Source organism: Gossypium raimondii, chromosome 4, assembly GCF_025698545.1.
Source record: "Gossypium raimondii isolate GPD5lz chromosome 4, ASM2569854v1, whole genome shotgun sequence".
NCBI classification, from domain to species: Eukaryota; Viridiplantae; Streptophyta; class Magnoliopsida; order Malvales; family Malvaceae; genus Gossypium; species Gossypium raimondii.
In genome coordinates this window covers 22,535,611-22,552,745 of record NC_068568.1, presented here as the reverse complement: position 1 = coordinate 22,552,745, position 17,135 = coordinate 22,535,611, and the positions used below count along the sequence as shown (strand labels likewise).

General features: G+C 32.6%; 3 protein-coding genes across 5 annotated transcripts; 1 reads left to right on the top strand and 2 right to left on the bottom strand.

Moving 5' to 3' along the window:
- Positions 1–508: 508 nt before the first annotated feature.
- On the bottom strand, positions 509–1,609 carry LOC105767763 (casparian strip membrane protein 1). The gene is made up of 3 exons (XM_012587329.2): positions 1,274–1,609; positions 1,045–1,168; positions 509–932 (listed from the first exon to the last, which is right to left on the bottom strand). Exons 1-3 carry the CDS (start codon positions 1,537–1,539, stop codon positions 717–719), a joined length of 606 nt encoding a protein of 201 aa, XP_012442783.1. The 5' UTR covers positions 1,540–1,609; the 3' UTR covers positions 509–716.
- A 1,812-nt stretch (positions 1,610–3,421) lies between these two features.
- Positions 3,422–7,174, bottom strand: LOC105766632 (mitochondrial fission protein ELM1). Of its 3 annotated transcripts, none has more exons than XM_052629464.1 (11): positions 6,934–7,174; positions 6,625–6,754; positions 6,380–6,548; positions 6,138–6,234; positions 5,491–5,640; positions 5,232–5,358; positions 4,542–4,654; positions 4,373–4,436; positions 4,184–4,277; positions 3,980–4,088; positions 3,422–3,822 (listed from the first exon to the last, which is right to left on the bottom strand). In XM_052629464.1, exons 1-11 carry the CDS (start codon positions 7,114–7,116, stop codon positions 3,721–3,723), a joined length of 1,338 nt encoding a protein of 445 aa, XP_052485424.1. In that variant the 5' UTR covers positions 7,117–7,174; the 3' UTR covers positions 3,422–3,720. The 3 variants fall into 3 exon arrangements, with proteins under 3 accessions (XP_052485424.1, XP_012441615.1, XP_052485425.1); XM_012586161.2 differs by having other exon boundaries at positions 6,380–6,446; positions 6,592–6,754; positions 6,934–7,173; XM_052629465.1 differs by having other exon boundaries at positions 6,380–6,446; positions 6,934–7,172.
- Positions 7,175–13,947: 6,773 nt separating this feature from the next.
- Positions 13,948–16,704, top strand: LOC105766633 (WD repeat-containing protein LWD1). The gene is made up of 2 exons (XM_012586162.2): positions 13,948–14,158; positions 15,497–16,704. Exon 2 carries the CDS (start codon positions 15,507–15,509, stop codon positions 16,518–16,520), a length of 1,014 nt encoding a protein of 337 aa, XP_012441616.1. The 5' UTR covers positions 13,948–14,158; positions 15,497–15,506; the 3' UTR covers positions 16,521–16,704.
- Positions 16,705–17,135: the final 431 nt, after the last annotated feature.

The following is a 17,135-nucleotide window of genomic DNA, read 5'->3' as shown; positions in this document are numbered from 1 at the left end:
GACTGCAGGATAAGGAGATGCAAAGGATGCTGCCTACATTGTTTACTATTTAAATTGTTGAAAGGAAGTTTGGTAGTAATTTAGTTTTGTCCCTTATATAAAAAAATTACTATGGATTCATTTTACTTAAATAAAAACAAAATAATAGTATAATAATTAATAAATCAAAATGTCTAGTTATTTTATAGACTAATATTTGTTTATTATTACATTTTCACTATTATAATTGCTCGAAATATTACTTTTATATCAATTTTACCTTCTTCTTTTTATCATTTGATAATTTTATTAACAGAAATAATATTACATTTCGTAAACCAAATGTGTTAAAAAGTAAATTACACACGTTTTGTGAATCAAATGGCCTAAAGAGTAAATCACTTATTTGATTACATTACAAACCTTTCGAAAAACCGATAAATAAATTCTATTTTTGCCGATATCAAGGTATTTACACCTCGTGTGTTATCCCAAATATTCAAAGAGGTAAATAATTGGTTATGAAATATGTTCAAACCTTAGTAGAATTTCATTCTTCTAAATAAGAATCAAGACAAATTCATTAATTCTTTAATCTTATAAACTAAAATTTTTTAACATATAGCTTTACATGACGGTAGATTGATGCCAAATGAAATATATAGCTTTATATCAAGTTGTGATAAATGTATATCGATCGCTCATGCTTGTTCTCTTCAGCAATCTCTTTTATAGTTTCAGTGCTTTTTAAGGGCAAAAGCAGACAGAAGAATCAACGACATGAGAACCAGAACAGTAAAGAACGATGCCACCACAGCGCCGCTCACACCCTGGCAAAAATCACCGAATTGGTCGCAGATGCTTAGCCAGTTTGTGTTCGGGTTCCCATTCTGAGCCAAGTAGACTATGGCTGCTGCCGCTGCGCCGGCAGCCGTTGCTAAAGTCAATACCACCTGCATGCCATGTGCATATACATCCATATATATACACATCAACCGAAACGTTAATATATTGATTTTGGTAGGTTCATAAGGGAATTTTGCGAACATGCATGCGAATGCTTACAGTGTCCAAAATGAAAAGGAGGCGTCTCGGCGCAACTGCGTGAGGGCGGACGATGGTAACTAAGGAGAAAGGAAGGGAAAGGACGAGATATGCGCCAACTAGTGCCATTGCGATCACAAAAAACCTGAAAATAAATTGAATATATATGTATATATATCTCATTATATTCCAATCTTTCTTCAACAATATCTAGCTGTCATTATACATATGTTATGACTAAGCAACGTACATAAGTGTGGGAAGATCATCATAACTGGCTTCGAACTGGAAGAATTGACTGAAGAAAGGAAGAGTTTCATCACTGGTTCCCATGGTGGCAGCGGCGGCTATAGTTGAAATAATGGCTCCTAGTCTCAGAAGGAAGTCCAAAATACCCAACCCTTTCTTGAATCCCTTCTTTTGCTCCCTGGATGTAGCAATGAGTGATCCTTTGCCTTTTTCAACGCCGCTCGACTCTGCTACATTAATGCTTGAGTGATCACTGCTCTTCATCATTTTGTTTTGTTTTCTTTTGTTTTGGGAGGGAAAATAGAGGAAATCTGAGAACTATACAAGAAAAGAGAAGTTGAAGCTTTGTTTTTGTGATGGAAATTGGTTGAATGGATGAAGTTCTTATAGATGATTAGCTTATAATTCTATTGGTCGAATTTGATATATTTACTTTTTAAAAATTGAAAGACAATCTATTTATTTTAATTGACAAAAATTAATACTTATATTTTGTAAAATGAAATTAATCCAATTATTGATAAGCATATAGACTTAAACTATTGATTTTTGCTAATATGTTATGTACATCTTATTAAAATACTTATTTTCCTAATTCATTACATGTAAACTACTATATTGTTGATTTTCATGTCAAGTATAAGTACTAAAGTATGTAAATTACACAAGTGATCATTCAATTTTTAAAATTTTCACTTTGAGCATTAAAAAATAATATTTTTCATTTTAGGCATTATTATTAAAACTATTTATATTTTACACTCTGCCGTTAGAAAATATTTTTATTTTGGTCATTTATCATTAATTCAATGTTATCATAAGTTCATTTTAGTTACCCAACTTTAGTAAATTCTCGTTTTGGTCGCTTATTTTATTTTTTAATTTCATTTAATTTTCATTTTCTAAAATTAATTTTAAACTTTTCATTTTCCGTAAAAAGAAAAAACATGGGGTTTTACAGAGAATTACCAAGGTCTTTAAAGGAAACATGGGTTTTACTGAAAAAACATTTTATCCTTTTCATTTCCTTTTTCCCCTTTTAAAATTAATTTTAGTTTTTCTTAGTAACAAGGAAAACCTAAATTTTTCTAGTGAATTATTTTTTACAGGAAAACTTGAATTTTACAAGGAATTGAGTTACAAGGAAAACTTAAGTTTTACCTCCGTAGTTGAATAACTCAATTTCTTATAAAACCCGGTTTTAAAAAAATAATTTAAAAAAGAAATAAGTGACTAAAATGAAAATTTATTAAAGTTGAGTGACTAAAATGAGTGTACAACATTGAATTAATAGCGGGTGACCAAAATGAGAATAGTTTTTAATGGTAGTGCCTAAAATGAAAATAGTTTTTGATCACGATGCCTAAAATGAATTTTTATTTTTTATTTTTTGGTGCTTAAATTGAAAACTTGTGGAAATTTGGTGATCAATTGTGTAATTTACCTTACAAAACTTTGGCGGAGTAAATTTTTAAATTTGTTAAATAAAGAATGAAATTCATAATTAAATATATATGTTTTTTTATTATAATGGAGTAGGGCTCTCTCCACATATAGCATTGAAGCTGGTAGAGGTAATCTCAGTGGATATAGACGTAATTGGCTTAAATTAGTATATTTTAATCAGCATTTTGTAAGTTATTGTCAGAATTTATGATACCCAATTTTTCATTTTCTTTGATATTCTATGTATTTAAACATGGGTATAAAATTATGATAAATTTAGATGAGCTGAGAGGTTCCAAGAGCCAAGTTTTTGGTCATTTACAAGTGTTGCTTTCACTTAATAGAAATGGAGTAGGTGCTTGTAATCAAAGGCAAACAGAACCACGACAAAACTACCGACTCACGAAATAAAAGTTTACTCTTAATCTCTCAACTAAACTCCACCAGACCTCCCTAATCCAACACTCCCAAAATTGGTCATTGCCTAAACCAACAACATATCAAAATGGACTTTTATATAGGGAATGAACCCGGACTTAATTGATTCATATAACCACACTTAATAAATGATATTCACGGATCTGATTAAGCTTGAATTTTTCAAGCTTGTCTGTAAGTTTGTTTTCCATTTATGTTATGTTTCTATGAGGTTGATTCAGGCAAGATGTAGAAACTGTGGGGGTTTTAGATTTTACAAACCAGATAGAGAGAAACAGAAGTGTGATTCTTTTATCCATTTGCCTTTGGATCAAAATATGATGAACAAAGTAGAATTCATGTCTCTTTTACCTTACACTCAAAATTTGTGGTGTGAACAAGAAGCAAGGAGTGACAAAATTAATTGTGAAAGAAAAAGAACTACAGAAAAAACTTTTCTGATATGTCCTCACTTGGACATGTGTGCAAAAGAAGATCAATCAGTTGGTACAGACTGGATTAAACTCTGTTCAAAGGTGGAAGCAATTGCAAAAGCTTGGATAAAAATCGAGCACTGCAAGCAGATTATGCGTCTATTGGCCATCCTCGAGCAGCAAGTGCCTTCATCACCTGGCTAGCGGCCCCTGCTGTGTCATTTAACGGTGTATAGCTCCAGCTCTCAGATATCTGTAAAACCAACACATTCAGCAGGCGTGCAAAATTACATGCTTGAGATATTCCAGAAATAAGGCCAGGCAGTTCCAGTTGCTAGAGAAAAGTTGTGGTGGCTTTCTTTAATAAATCAGAAGGAAAACTGAAATATTACATGCATCGAAAAACTTACATCCTCTTTGCCAGTGAAAGGACGAACTGCTCCTCGTTCCCGCAGAGACTTTTGGAAGTCAGCAAGTTTCCATGTACATCTCTCAGCTCCTATAACATAGACTGGTTTTCTGAAGCACAATGATTGTAACGAGGATGTTCAAATTCAAAAAACCAATATAACCTGTTAAATAATTGGATGTGGCTTACAGTTTTCAAGACCTACCCTGTAGTGCAAGCCTCACTCAACATGCTTACCGAGTCTGCTGTGATAACAAAAGCATCAGCCCAAGCCAGATGTCCCATGTGTGGATTAGGACCTAAACAACATATCATCAATTGATGGGGTGAATAAACTTAGCTACCATGAAAAGGAGGGGAGGGAAATCTCTTAAGAAGACCAGAAACAGTTTACCTTCACCATCCCAAATGTAAACCTTTGGATTAGAACTAAACTCCTTCAATAAGATTTTTGATACCTATCAGTGTAATTCCCAAGAAGAATCCAAGAATTCGTTAGAAAACCAATAATGTCAGTTCTCGTTGACAAATTTGACAAACAGAAACTTTCAAAGTGTTTTTACCTTCTCAGGAGTCCTTCTCGAGAAAGATATCCTGATGCTGCCGCAACTCCATAAAACATTCTGCAGCATAGCTATTAACTGCTTTGCAAGATCCGCACCATATTGACAGCTGCCTGCGTAAATCTTTTGATTTAGCATATAAAAAACTACTAGATAAAAGTCTAAAAGGAAGGTTGGTAGATATTCTGCAGAAGATATAATTCATTCAATCTTTTAAACAATAATTCAATTAAAATGCTCTTATGTAGTGAAAAAGCCCTCATGACAAAATCAAATTATTACAAGAAATTTGGGGTTTGACGACTGGATATTAGACCAGTTCATTGATCAGATTCTTTTGCCCATATCATTATGAAAAGTGAAAAATATGACTGAAAAAAAGAGCATTTAAATGAGTTGAACAATGACAATGGAACATGATGCTGGTGGATATCTGTGAACGAGATTAAATCATTTTTTATTTTATAATTGCCATCGGATTCTTTAATAGTATGTTATAAACTAACAACATTCCTACATATACAAAGGATACTTTAATACATTTCAAACAACAAGTTTAACTACAATAAAGGATGCAAATTAGCAAGTATCAGTTAACATAAAACAACTGTATTATCCAAAAAGAAGTTAGAGACTTGAAAAGATGATTGATCAAAATGATAACAAACTCAATGATGCACTAAATATTACTTGTTGGCCCTCCAATGTTGACAACAAGCAAGGGCCTTGCAAGCGGGGCCAGTTCATCATGCCAGACTGAAGCAGCACTTCTTAATGCAGCAGAATCAGCCGGATGAAGAGCTCCCACAGTGAGAACCTGAAATTCAGAAACAACTACCAATGAGCTACATACCAACCAACCAATGACAAGAGAAACTATAACTTTACAGCCATCAAAGATACTCCTATGTCAAGATGCATTCTCAGTATTTACAACTGAAATACATACCACATGTCTAGCAGGAGGTCTGCGAGGAGTTATCCACCTCCGGAGAAACCAAGGAATTTGTCTCTGTCCATGAGGAGTCAATGGATAATAATCATGCTGAGGAGTAATCACTAAATCAAACCTATTCAGCCGTGACCGTGGATGTTGTATCTGAAAATTGAATCAAAGAAAAATATATATAAAACCACAAATTGCAGTATGTGCATCTAAAAAGAAAAAAGTTTAACAGTATATATTAAATGTGGACAAATGGAGAAAAGACACAAAATGTAAATAAGTGATAATAATGTAATAAATGTAAGACAAACAGAGAAATGTAAAAAAAAAAAAAAAAAAAAAAAACATATGATTACCGGCATAATGAATAAACAATTTCAGGCCATTTTCTTGGATTTTTTTCTTATGAGAAATATAAAAGCCAATATGTATCTGAAAAGAAATATATAAAAGGTTGAACATTCTGACCACCTTTTAAACTTTTAACCTACTGTGAAATCACCCAGGTCTACGAAGTCGAAACAGTTGAATAACTTCAAAGGAAACATACAAATTGCCTTGTATATCAAGCACCTAGTGGGAACTCTAATACAAAATCTCATTCAAATATAAACAAAAAGGAAAAGAGAATTAAAAAAAAAAGGTTTAACCTGAACAAGAAAAACATTTTCTGTGGCTAACCGTTTAATGGAGCTCGCAACAGAAATTGTATCCCGACCAGACGCTATGACCAACAGAGGGCCCTCCCTAATAGAGTAAAATAAAATAAGAAAATAATCACAAGAGAAAGAACTGCCACTAGAAAGCTAAATCACATAGCTTCAACGTCAAGTGTCACATTGTACAACAAAAAGTAGTAGCAAACAAAGAAATTCAAGTTGGAAGAATATACTTCTCAAATGTATCCCGTGCCATCATTGCAATTTGTTTTGCATCAGCTTCTATTACACTGGACAGCCCTGTAGTTCTCATATGAATTTTGATTTTTTTTTTGGGGGGGGGGGGTACAAAAAAGGACAAATCAAAGACTTCTTCAACATAAAAGGGTGCCATCTTTGGTACTGCAATATGAAACCATATAATTTGAGAGCTGAAAACAGATACCAGTTTTTTCAACTGCAAAAAGAACCACTTTACCCCATCTAGCTTCCACTTGAACTCCTGAATAGATGCAAATTTGCCTTATAACATAATCCAATTTTTTATGAAGAGAAACCGGAAGCCAATGTAGCCACTTATTGATTCCTCCTCTTGGCCTTGTAACACGCTGCATAATATATTAAACAAATACTATATAAATAATAACAAATCAAAATTTCCCATTCCTTACAAATAGCTGTATTTCGATTTGAATCTTGGGACATGTAAAAGACACACAATAATTAGATTAAAAGAACTGAGTTTTGAAATGAACAGTCAAAAAGGAAGATATAAAGAGAAGCTTACATATAAAGTAAGACAACCCGAGAGGCCTAAAGCCCGAACCAAACCGATGCATTGATTCTCAGCTCCCGAGAAGCCATTTCCTATCACAACAACCCGTTTGATTATCCCATAAATCCCGGCTTCGAACACCTCCGCCGCGCTCCTCCGTCCTATGGGCGGTTCAGGAAGCCTTATGGGTCTCATGAGCCACCTCTGGAATAACGCAGTCACTTGTTACTTGATGAAGATCGATTGTCCTTTTAAGGAAACAGCGAAACGAGTCGAATTGTTAGTATTGTTGTTTGAATATTAAAACGGGCCCAAGAAAAGGCCACTATAGAACAATAAAGTCTTGGTGGACTTTTTTGAACAATAAAGGTCATTATATTTGGGTTTATAATCTTTTTAGCTTTCTTTTTCTATTGTTCTTTTACTGGGCTTTTCAGCTATATTACACGCATGCACAGAGAATAAACTTGGCCAGTATGGATTGATTTTTATAAATCTAGCCATTATATTTCATATTATTTATGTAAATTGTGCCTATTAAATATGGAACAAATTAAAATTATATAATTATTTATTTTATGTAAAAGAAAAATTTCGATCGTTAAATATATATTAATGTAGACAGTATTTTAAATTAATATCATAAAAATATTAGATCAATTTAAAATTTTATATGCATGATAAGTATATATATATATATATATATATATATAACAACTGTAAAAACATGATTGATTCAAAAGCCCAAGGCCAACGAGGTAGTGGGGAAGTTAGGGATTGGCAGGTCCTGTCCCCTCTTAAATGGAAAAATTTTCATTTAAGCTCTTTCTAATAAAATTATACTTTGCCCCCTCCCAAAATAATAAAAAATGATTTAGTCATTTAAAATTATAAAGCTATAGGTTATTAAAATAGTGAAATTGCATTTTTACTATTTAAAAAAAATACAATTTAATTCCACCCCACTAACAAAAATTCTAGCTTCTCTCTTGCAATGAGACATATACGATGGCAAAAAACAATAGTACACAACAATTTCATTTACAAAAACAACAAAGAAACTGTACGAAACCGATATGAGAACCACAACCAACAACAATGTAAAATGAAGATTTATGACTGGACCATAAGGATTTAAACTTAAGGTCTTGTATTGACTTGGTCCCAGCCTCTAGTAGCCTTTTAGTGCATTCATAGTGTTTGGGTATGATATTTTAGAAGGATAAGTCGCAACTGGGATAAAACATTTATAAGAAAATAAAATTGTAAAGACAACCAAGGAACATCCATCATCTTAAACAAAAAATAATTAAGTTTGAGGCAAAAGTGATCTCAGTCTAGAACACATGCCCATTGGCCTTACAATCATCTTAAGGACTGTCTATTTGCTTTATGCATTATAAAATTAAACGTTAAAAATTATTTGAGAAAAAATCAAGAAAAAGGAACATAGGAAAAATCAAACCCCTAATATGATATTAAAAGAACTAAGAGAAATCAAGAAAAGGAAGAAAAATGAACAAGAAAAACTCAAACAAAGTTTTGCTTCTTATACAAAAAGGGAATAAGGAGAGCATATAAAGGAAATGCTTAGTAAAAAAATTTCAATCTTAATAAATATTGAAATTTTAGTTGTTGTGGTGAGAAATAAATTGTGCCACATTATTAGGTATTATATATATTTATGACGAATCAAATAATGAAAGATGATGATGGTGTATAGCAATTCACCTGACTTAAGGTTAGGTGGAGAGCTATTGTGCAAGGTGGTCAGAGCTTGGTTGGAATATGGCTGATGAGAGGGAGAGAAAGACTATTGAAAGAGGAGAGAGAGAGAGAGGGAGAGAGAGAGAGAGAGAGAAAGAGGATCCCCCGATGTATGGGAGTTAAGGGTTTATTTATTCTAATATGGGATCCCAAAGTGCCACGTGTCACTATCCTATTGGTTGTCACAGGGTAAGTTGATGGATTATTCTTCCATGGTAGGCCTAGACTATACAACTAGGGTGGTGATTGGGCACAATGTCAATCACTTTAGATGGGACGTGATATATTGATGATATTTTGGTCGGGTGTCATGCCTCACTTTGTAGGGGACATTTTGGAGGAAAAATGAGTACTTAAAAGATTTTGGGATTAGAGTTTTATTGGCCAACTATGATTAGGGATACTTATCATTTTGTAAGATGATGTGACCAATGTCAGCGAACAGGAAATATTTCTAAGCATGATAAAGCGCCTCAAAAAGGGATTTTGGAAGTTGAAGTTTTTGATGTATGGGGATCGACTTCATGGGGTCATTCTCGAATTCATTAAGAAATTAGTACATTTTATTGGTAGTGGATTATGTTCCTAAGTAGGTAGAAGCAGTGACCTTGTCGACAAATGATACTAATGCAGTCGTAAAATTTTTGCGTAAGAATAGTTTCTTGAGATCTGAGACTCTTCAAGCACTCATAAGTGATGAAGGTTCACATTTTTGCAGTAAGTAAATAGAAAATATTTTATCAAAGTACAGTGTTAAGCACCGAATTGCAATTGCTTACCATCTGCAAGCCAATGGTTAAGCAGAGGTATCAAACCATGAGATTAAACAAATCATTGAGAATATAGTGAACTCATCTCGGAAAAATTGATTGGTTCAATTAGATAATGCCTTGTGAGCTTATAAGACAACTTATAAAACTCAGTTGGGGATGTCTCCATTCATAGTGTTTACAGAAAGAACTATCATTTGCCAATAGAGTTAGAAAAGCGAGCATACTGGGCAGTTAAAGAATTGAATCTTGATCCTAAGTTAGCTAAACATGCTAGGTTGTTTCAACCAAATGAATTGGAAGAATTTAGATTTTTGGTATATTAGAATGTCAAGTTGTACAAAGAGAAAAGCACCGAATTGCAACTGCTTACCATCCGCAAGCCAATGGTTAAGAAGAGGTATCAAATCATGAGATTAAGCAAATCCTAGAGAAGAGAGTGAACTCATCTCAGAAAAATTGGTTGGTTCAATTAGATGATGCCTTGTGAGCTTATAAGACAACTTATAAAACTCCATTAGGGATGTCTCCATATCATATTGTTTACAGTAAAAACTATCATTCGCCAATAGAGTTAGAAAAGCGAGCATACATGGTTGTTAAGAAATTGAATCTTGGTCCTAATTTAGCTAAAAACGCTAGGTTGTTTCAACTACATGAATTAGAGTAGTTTAGATTTTTGGCATATGAGAATGCCAAGTTGTACAAAGAGAAAAGCAAATTGTGCCATGATTCCATAATTAAGAAGAGCTTTGTACCGGGATGACAAGTGTTACTATTTAATTCTCGACTAAAATTGTTACCAGGAAAACTTCAATTGCGATGGTCCAATCTATACACAATTAATTGTGTGCTAGCCAATAGGGCTATTGAGCTTGCAACAAAAGATGGACAACTATTTTTAGTAAACAGGCAAAGAGTAAAGCCTTATCTTGGGGGAACTGTTGATAGTTTCCAAGAAATTTGATATTAGGATTGTGTTGTTTACAAAGTTGAGACTAGGATCATGTTGTTAAAGAGGATGATGATGTTGAAGAGTTAATGTTGGGATATGGTTGAAGTTTGAAGTAGGTTTAATGTTGGGATATGGTTGAAGTTTGAAGTAGGTGATACCACTATCCTTTGAACTTGAATTTTTTGGTTTTTTATTTTATTTTATTTTATTATTTGCATACTTCTGCTTTTGATTTGTTTGTTTGTTTTTTGTGTAGGTTACCTGCTTGAGGATAACACAACATTTTTGAGCTTCAAGGAGGAGGTGGGCAACCTCGATTTTACCTCACATTGCCCAATGATAACTAGTGAAGTCCTTATACCTCTTAATTATTATTGGGAACACATTGAGGACAATGTGTGATTTAAGTGGGGGGCTACATAGAATTTGCTTTACTTTATTTTGTGTTTTATACGTGTTAATTTTAAGTTTTAGGAAATTTTCAAAAAAAATTCTTTGTTTTATTTTTGTTTGTGAATGGTGCTTAAGCATGGTGGATCTGAATAATTAGTTGATTTGATATGATATATTGTAATTGAATTTTTTGACTCATAAATTTTGCATAAAGATAGTTGAATTCTATTCTTTTTTAGTCTAGATTAGTTAGTTCACTTAGTTACATTGTGCGATAGAGTAGAAGTGGTTATTATATGTTGAAATACTAGATTTTATGTCATGTAATAAATAAATGTGTAGATCGATGTATACACATGTTTGGAATTTTATGTCATTCATGGAATTGTAAATAGAAGCATGTTTTGAATCTATATTTGTTGAGATGTCGAAGGATAACCTAAAGCATTGTTTGTTTAGCCTAGAGCTGAAATGGCTACCTTTGGTATGCTATAACATTCCTAGTTCCCAATATTTCGAGCCTTATTTTTCGTTCTTGATGAACCTCTATCTTTAAGACTTTGAGCCCAAAATTGAGTATGATATTAAATCATTTCCCCATCTCATTTTGTTTAATTGCACTTTTAATTGCACATCAGACCATAGACATTGAGGGTTAGGTAGATACATAATGGTGGTATCGTATTATGCACTTGAGTGGTAAAAGTGAAAAGACAGTTTAATATAGTGATTATAGATCTAGCTTAAAAATGTTGAAATGAAAAAATTTAAGTGAATAAAAACAAGGTAAGTGATAAAAGCTTTTAGAGAGATTAAAAACATTGAATCTATTAAAAGTATTATGAGTAAAAAGAGTGATCTATTTTGAAGTGTGCTCAATATTGAAATTTCTTTTGAGCCTAAAAATAACTTTTTTGCTTCATAGTGCATTATTTTTGCTAGTTTTTTTTTATAGTTATGGATATTTAATTGTCTCTTCCAAAATTTTGGAGAAATAATGGAGGGGAGAGAAGGAGAAATAAGGTGGTGAGAAACATGGTTGTCATTAAGGGTGAGTAAGGAACATTTGTTGAAAAAATCCAGTTTAAAAGACAGTTTTTTGTCACAGTGGAAAATTAAAAATTGAAAACCTAGTCGGTTTGTGATATTTATAGCAATAAAATTTTTCTTGAAAAAAAAACCTATGCTTTAAGTGAGATGGATCCTAGACATTACCGACTTTCAATTGAACGACCTTTTCCACTATTCTTGTACCACCAATATTTCATATAACAATTTAATAGACTAGTAATTATTAAGTATTAAAACTTATGGACTTAATCATCGGTAAACGAGGCTTCAAAACCACCATTTTTAGTATCATTGAAATCGGGCCATTACAACACATCCTAAGGAAGTGTTGTTAATCATCACTTAGCACTGTGTTGTTTGGTTGTGCCAGGTGTTCGAGATCTATTGGTTGTTTCCAAAGCGTGTTCTAGGAACTTCCTAAGGCTTGTAACAGTTATAAAGTCCTCGAGTTTTTTGAGCCTACCAATCAACGCCCAGGGTTAACATGCCACATCATTAGTTACAAAATCTATTATTTATATAATAATATTTTTATAACAAGAGAAATGATTGTATGAAACTGTGATTCCACGTATCCTTATCCCTTTCCAATAGGAGAACGACAAATCAAAATTTTCCTCTTGAAAAAAATTCAAATTCAATTGAAAATGCTAAAAATCAGGAGGAAAAATCTGATTTGTTGTTCTCCTATTGAAAAGGGATAGTGATGACGTGAAATCACAATTTCATACAATCCCTTCTCTTTATAACAACTACCAAAATCTATAACTATTACTAGAATTCCTATTGAAAACCCAATTTTATAACAAAATACTAAAATTCCTATTGGAAATAGAACTTTGTAACCAAATGCTTTGTAAAAATTCTTTAAAAAATTATTAATTAAAATTGTAAAAATTATAATGCCAAAATTTTTTTAGAATTTTAATGATTTTATAATTTTTATCATGTTTTAACAAATCTATTTATATAGCAACATTTTATTCGATATTGAAATCTATAATATATACTAATATATCTATTTATATTACAATATCTCTATTGATCCTTACACATAAAATAACTTATAACAAATTGATTTAATAACACTTCTTACTAATTGTTGAGTGTTTTCGTGAGTCTTCTCTTTATGGAGACCAATTTATCTATTTATAAGGCACAATCCCTAGATGTAACATATTAGGTAGGCCTTCATGCATGCCAACACGTACCCCTGAATATGAGTTCGCTTGCATGATGACGCGAACCCATCAAGTGTGAACTCATACATGCGAACTGCATGGTTTGACTAACTATATATTTGCTGAGATAAAAAGGGTCAGGTCGACCTTCAGGGGCGAAGTCAGGAAATTATTTTAGGGGGGTCGAAATTAAATTGTAATTTTTACTATAGTAAAAATGTAATTTTTAAAATATTAAATCAAAATTTTATTATTTTTAAGAGACCAAAATATAATTTTACTTTTACTAATTTAAAATTTTAGAAATTTTAAAAAACTATAATGAAAAGATGAGTTCCATTTTAGGAAATTGAGGCTCTTGCCAACTCCCTAGATTCGTCTCGTCCAGAAATTACCAAGATCAACGTACGGAAGAAGGTCCCTTTCCCAATTAAATAGGAGATGGAGTCCCAACAAGTGGGAACTGAAGGGTATAGCCCAGTCCATCAATAAAATATGTCCTGCTTAACCTAACCACTCGTTGAACCTAGCTAACTCATATAGTTGGAAACCATAGTGTCAAATCATCTCATTTACCTACCTAGTTTGATTTTCATAATTAAACCACCCAAGTGCGAGAATAATTAGGAATTTAAGCCAATCCATTAATGCTAAGTAGTCTCTTCATCCATATATACATAAAATAAACATGAAATGGAAATTGGAGCCCTTGGAATGGCGGATATAATAAATGCATCACGTGCAACCCTTAGTCATGACTGAAAACCAAAAACCCACCACTTTCCAACGGGTTGGCTCGTGGAAGATTGACTATTAGCTTTACCTTCCTTTCTTTCATTTGAATTTCGCTCCCATTTCTTCTAAGCTATAGCCATGGCAGCTGCTGCCCTTTCTCCCTTTAAACTATTAACCCACTGCTAAACACCCTCTCTCCAAGTTTCTAACTTTTAACCCACATTTTCTCTCCTTGTTCTATTATATATATTTATCTTCATCATCAGACATATATACGTGTGTTGCGTGAATGCTCATTACATATCTTCACACCATAGGAGAGGAAGATATTATATCAAGCTAGAACATCTCCCTTTTACATCAACGTAAGTCTATTTCTCTCTTAATAAGGACAGAATATAAGCAAAGATTTCTTTTCTTTTTTCTATATCTTTTTATTACTCATCTTATTTTAGCATATCTTTATGCTGAAAGCAAACATTTGTGAAGAACAAGTAGAACATCAGTTCTACATAATTTCTGTAAACCTTAAAACTTTTTAAGAAAGCACTTTTGTAATATTATATTATTTTCTTGAAGTTCTTTTACTACTAGAAAATACCCAACCTACTATTACAGTCAAAAGAATCCACAGACTATGGAAGATATGTGTGTATATATTGGGAAAAAATATGTGATATATACAGGGATGGATTCAGAGGGTCCAGGAGGGGTCTTGGCTCCTATTCCTTCAAATACTATTTAAATAAATTAGTTATTATTTGTTAAAATATTGGTAAAATTACTGTTCGATTTGAAAAAAAAAAACTTTTATCACAAAATATCTTATATATATAACATATTCTCATTGGTAAATCTGATTGAGTTTTAGCCATGCTTTTAGTTTCTGCAATTCCACTTACTGAAATAATTATTATATATAGTTTTCTAGTTAGTCTAAGCGTGCTTAACTCAAACGATTTCTAAAAGGATTTATTTTGAAATCATTAATTTATATAACTCAAAATTTTTCTGTATGATCAACATTAAGGCATATGTATAGAAACAAAAGAAGATACTACTAACTTTTTATTATTTTATTATTGGCATACTAATTTATTTAACCTTCTAATTTTGTAAAAATATTATTTTAGCTATTAAATTATATTTTATTTCTTTTAATTTTAAATTAACATTTTTTATCAAAACACCTTAAAATGAATAAATAAATTATTATTTGTTAATTTTACAGTTATGACTGTGCACCTGTAGCATAAGGAATTATAAATTTTAAAAGATTCTAAAATTATAGATTATTATTATTATAATTTTATTATTAAAATTTTTTATACCTATGCTTTTTAACAAATTTTTTATATTTTTAAATTTTCAAAATTTTATATTTTTGAAACTAAAAATTTAATTAATTATTGAGGTGGCGTATATGTGGATGTTACGTGATTAAGGTTAATAGATATTAATTTTTTCATAAATATTAAAATGATTTGATAAACAACGCAAAATTCTATAAAAAACATAAAATTAAAGAAAACTAAAATAATTTTTTTCTTTTGCAAAATTGAATGGTAAAATAATTCATTATGCCTTGTTTTATTTATAAGTAATATTGGTTTAAGTATTCGACGGAGACTTTTTATTTATTTATTATTGGGACGCATACAGATTTAAAAAATAATTTATAATAATTTATTTTGATTATACAGTAAGTAAAGCATGCAAAGCCCCACAGAGAGGAAAACAGGGGTCTACACATACATAGGTCAATGGCCAATTTACTCCGTGGCATGGTCCGTCCGCAACGACAAAAGATCGCGCCTTGCCATCGGCAGTTTCCTCGAAGACTACAGCAACAAGGTGGAACTGGTTCAGTTCAATCTCCACACATCCGATTTCACGACTGACAACCGGTTAGTTTTCGATCACCCTTACGCTCCCACCAACCTAATGTTCTTTCCGTCCGAGGATACCTCCAATCCCGATATGATTGCCACGTCCGGCGACTACCTTCGTCTTTGGGAAATCCACGACGATCATATCGAGCTTAAGTCCTTGCTTAATGGCAACAAGAGCAGCGAATTCAATTCTGCCATAACTTCCTTCGATTGGGCTGATTTCGACACCCGCCGTGTGGCCACCTCCAGTGTCGACACTACTTGTACCATTTGGGACATTGAGAGGGAGGCTGTAGACACTCAATTAGTTGCGCACGACAAGGAAGTGTTCGACATTTCGTGGGGCGGGTTCAATGTGTTTGCATCCGTGTCTGGAGACGGGTCTGTAAGAGTTTTCGACTTGCGAGACAAAGAACGATCGACAATAATTTACGAAAACCCGATCCCCGAAACTCCATTGCTGAGGGTAGAATGGAACAAGGCAGACCCTAGGTTCATGGCAACAGTAGGGATGGATAGCAATAAAATTGTGATAGTTGACATCCGGTTTCCGACAACACCATTGATGGAATTATGTAGGCATAAAGGGAGTGTTAACGCTATTTCATGGGCGCCATTGATGGGAAAACAGCTTTGTTCGGCTGGAGATGATTCGAGGGCTCTAATATGGGAGGTGGTGGGCTCCAATTATCGAGCAGAAAATGGAGTTGCAGTGATGGAACCAGAGATGTGGTATGGATCAGCGGCTGAGATCAATCATGCTCGATGGTCTCCAATTGAGTTGGATTGGATTGCTATAGCTTTTCTCAACAAATTGCAGCTGTTGAAAGTTTAAGCAAATTTCTGACTTCTAATTACAATAGTTTCAAGTTAGCCAGCCATGTTAATTAAAAGTCCTATATATGTTTCATTACTAAAAATAATTTCTTATATATGAGCTTGGAAAATGATACACCTGAGGTGAATGGTTGGTAGAAGAATTTGAATAAAAGATTCAATACGAGTAAATTTACATTTTACACGCATAAACTATGTACACCAAACCAAACATCAAAGTTTAAATCCATTATTAATATAACATAAATTATATAAAAAATTAGATTATATTAGAATAAATGAAGATGCTATTTACGATTTGATTTCTCTATCGGAAGGAAAAAGAAAAGGCAATAAAACAATGCAAAATACTAGGTGAACTCTAGATATCCCTACTAAAGAAATAGTTAAAAAATATTTTCAATTAGGCTAACTTTCAAGGTTTCAGAATCATATGGTTCACCCGCTAAAATCATCAATTTGATTAAAAATTATTAAAAATTCATAAAGAAAATAGTAACTAAGGCCTATTTATAGGCTGAAATTCGTAGCATATATGACTAAAATATTTCCAGGTTAATCAAAGTTTAAGTAGGAAACTAGAAGTAGGGTTAACTGGGAGAAGAAAGCCAAA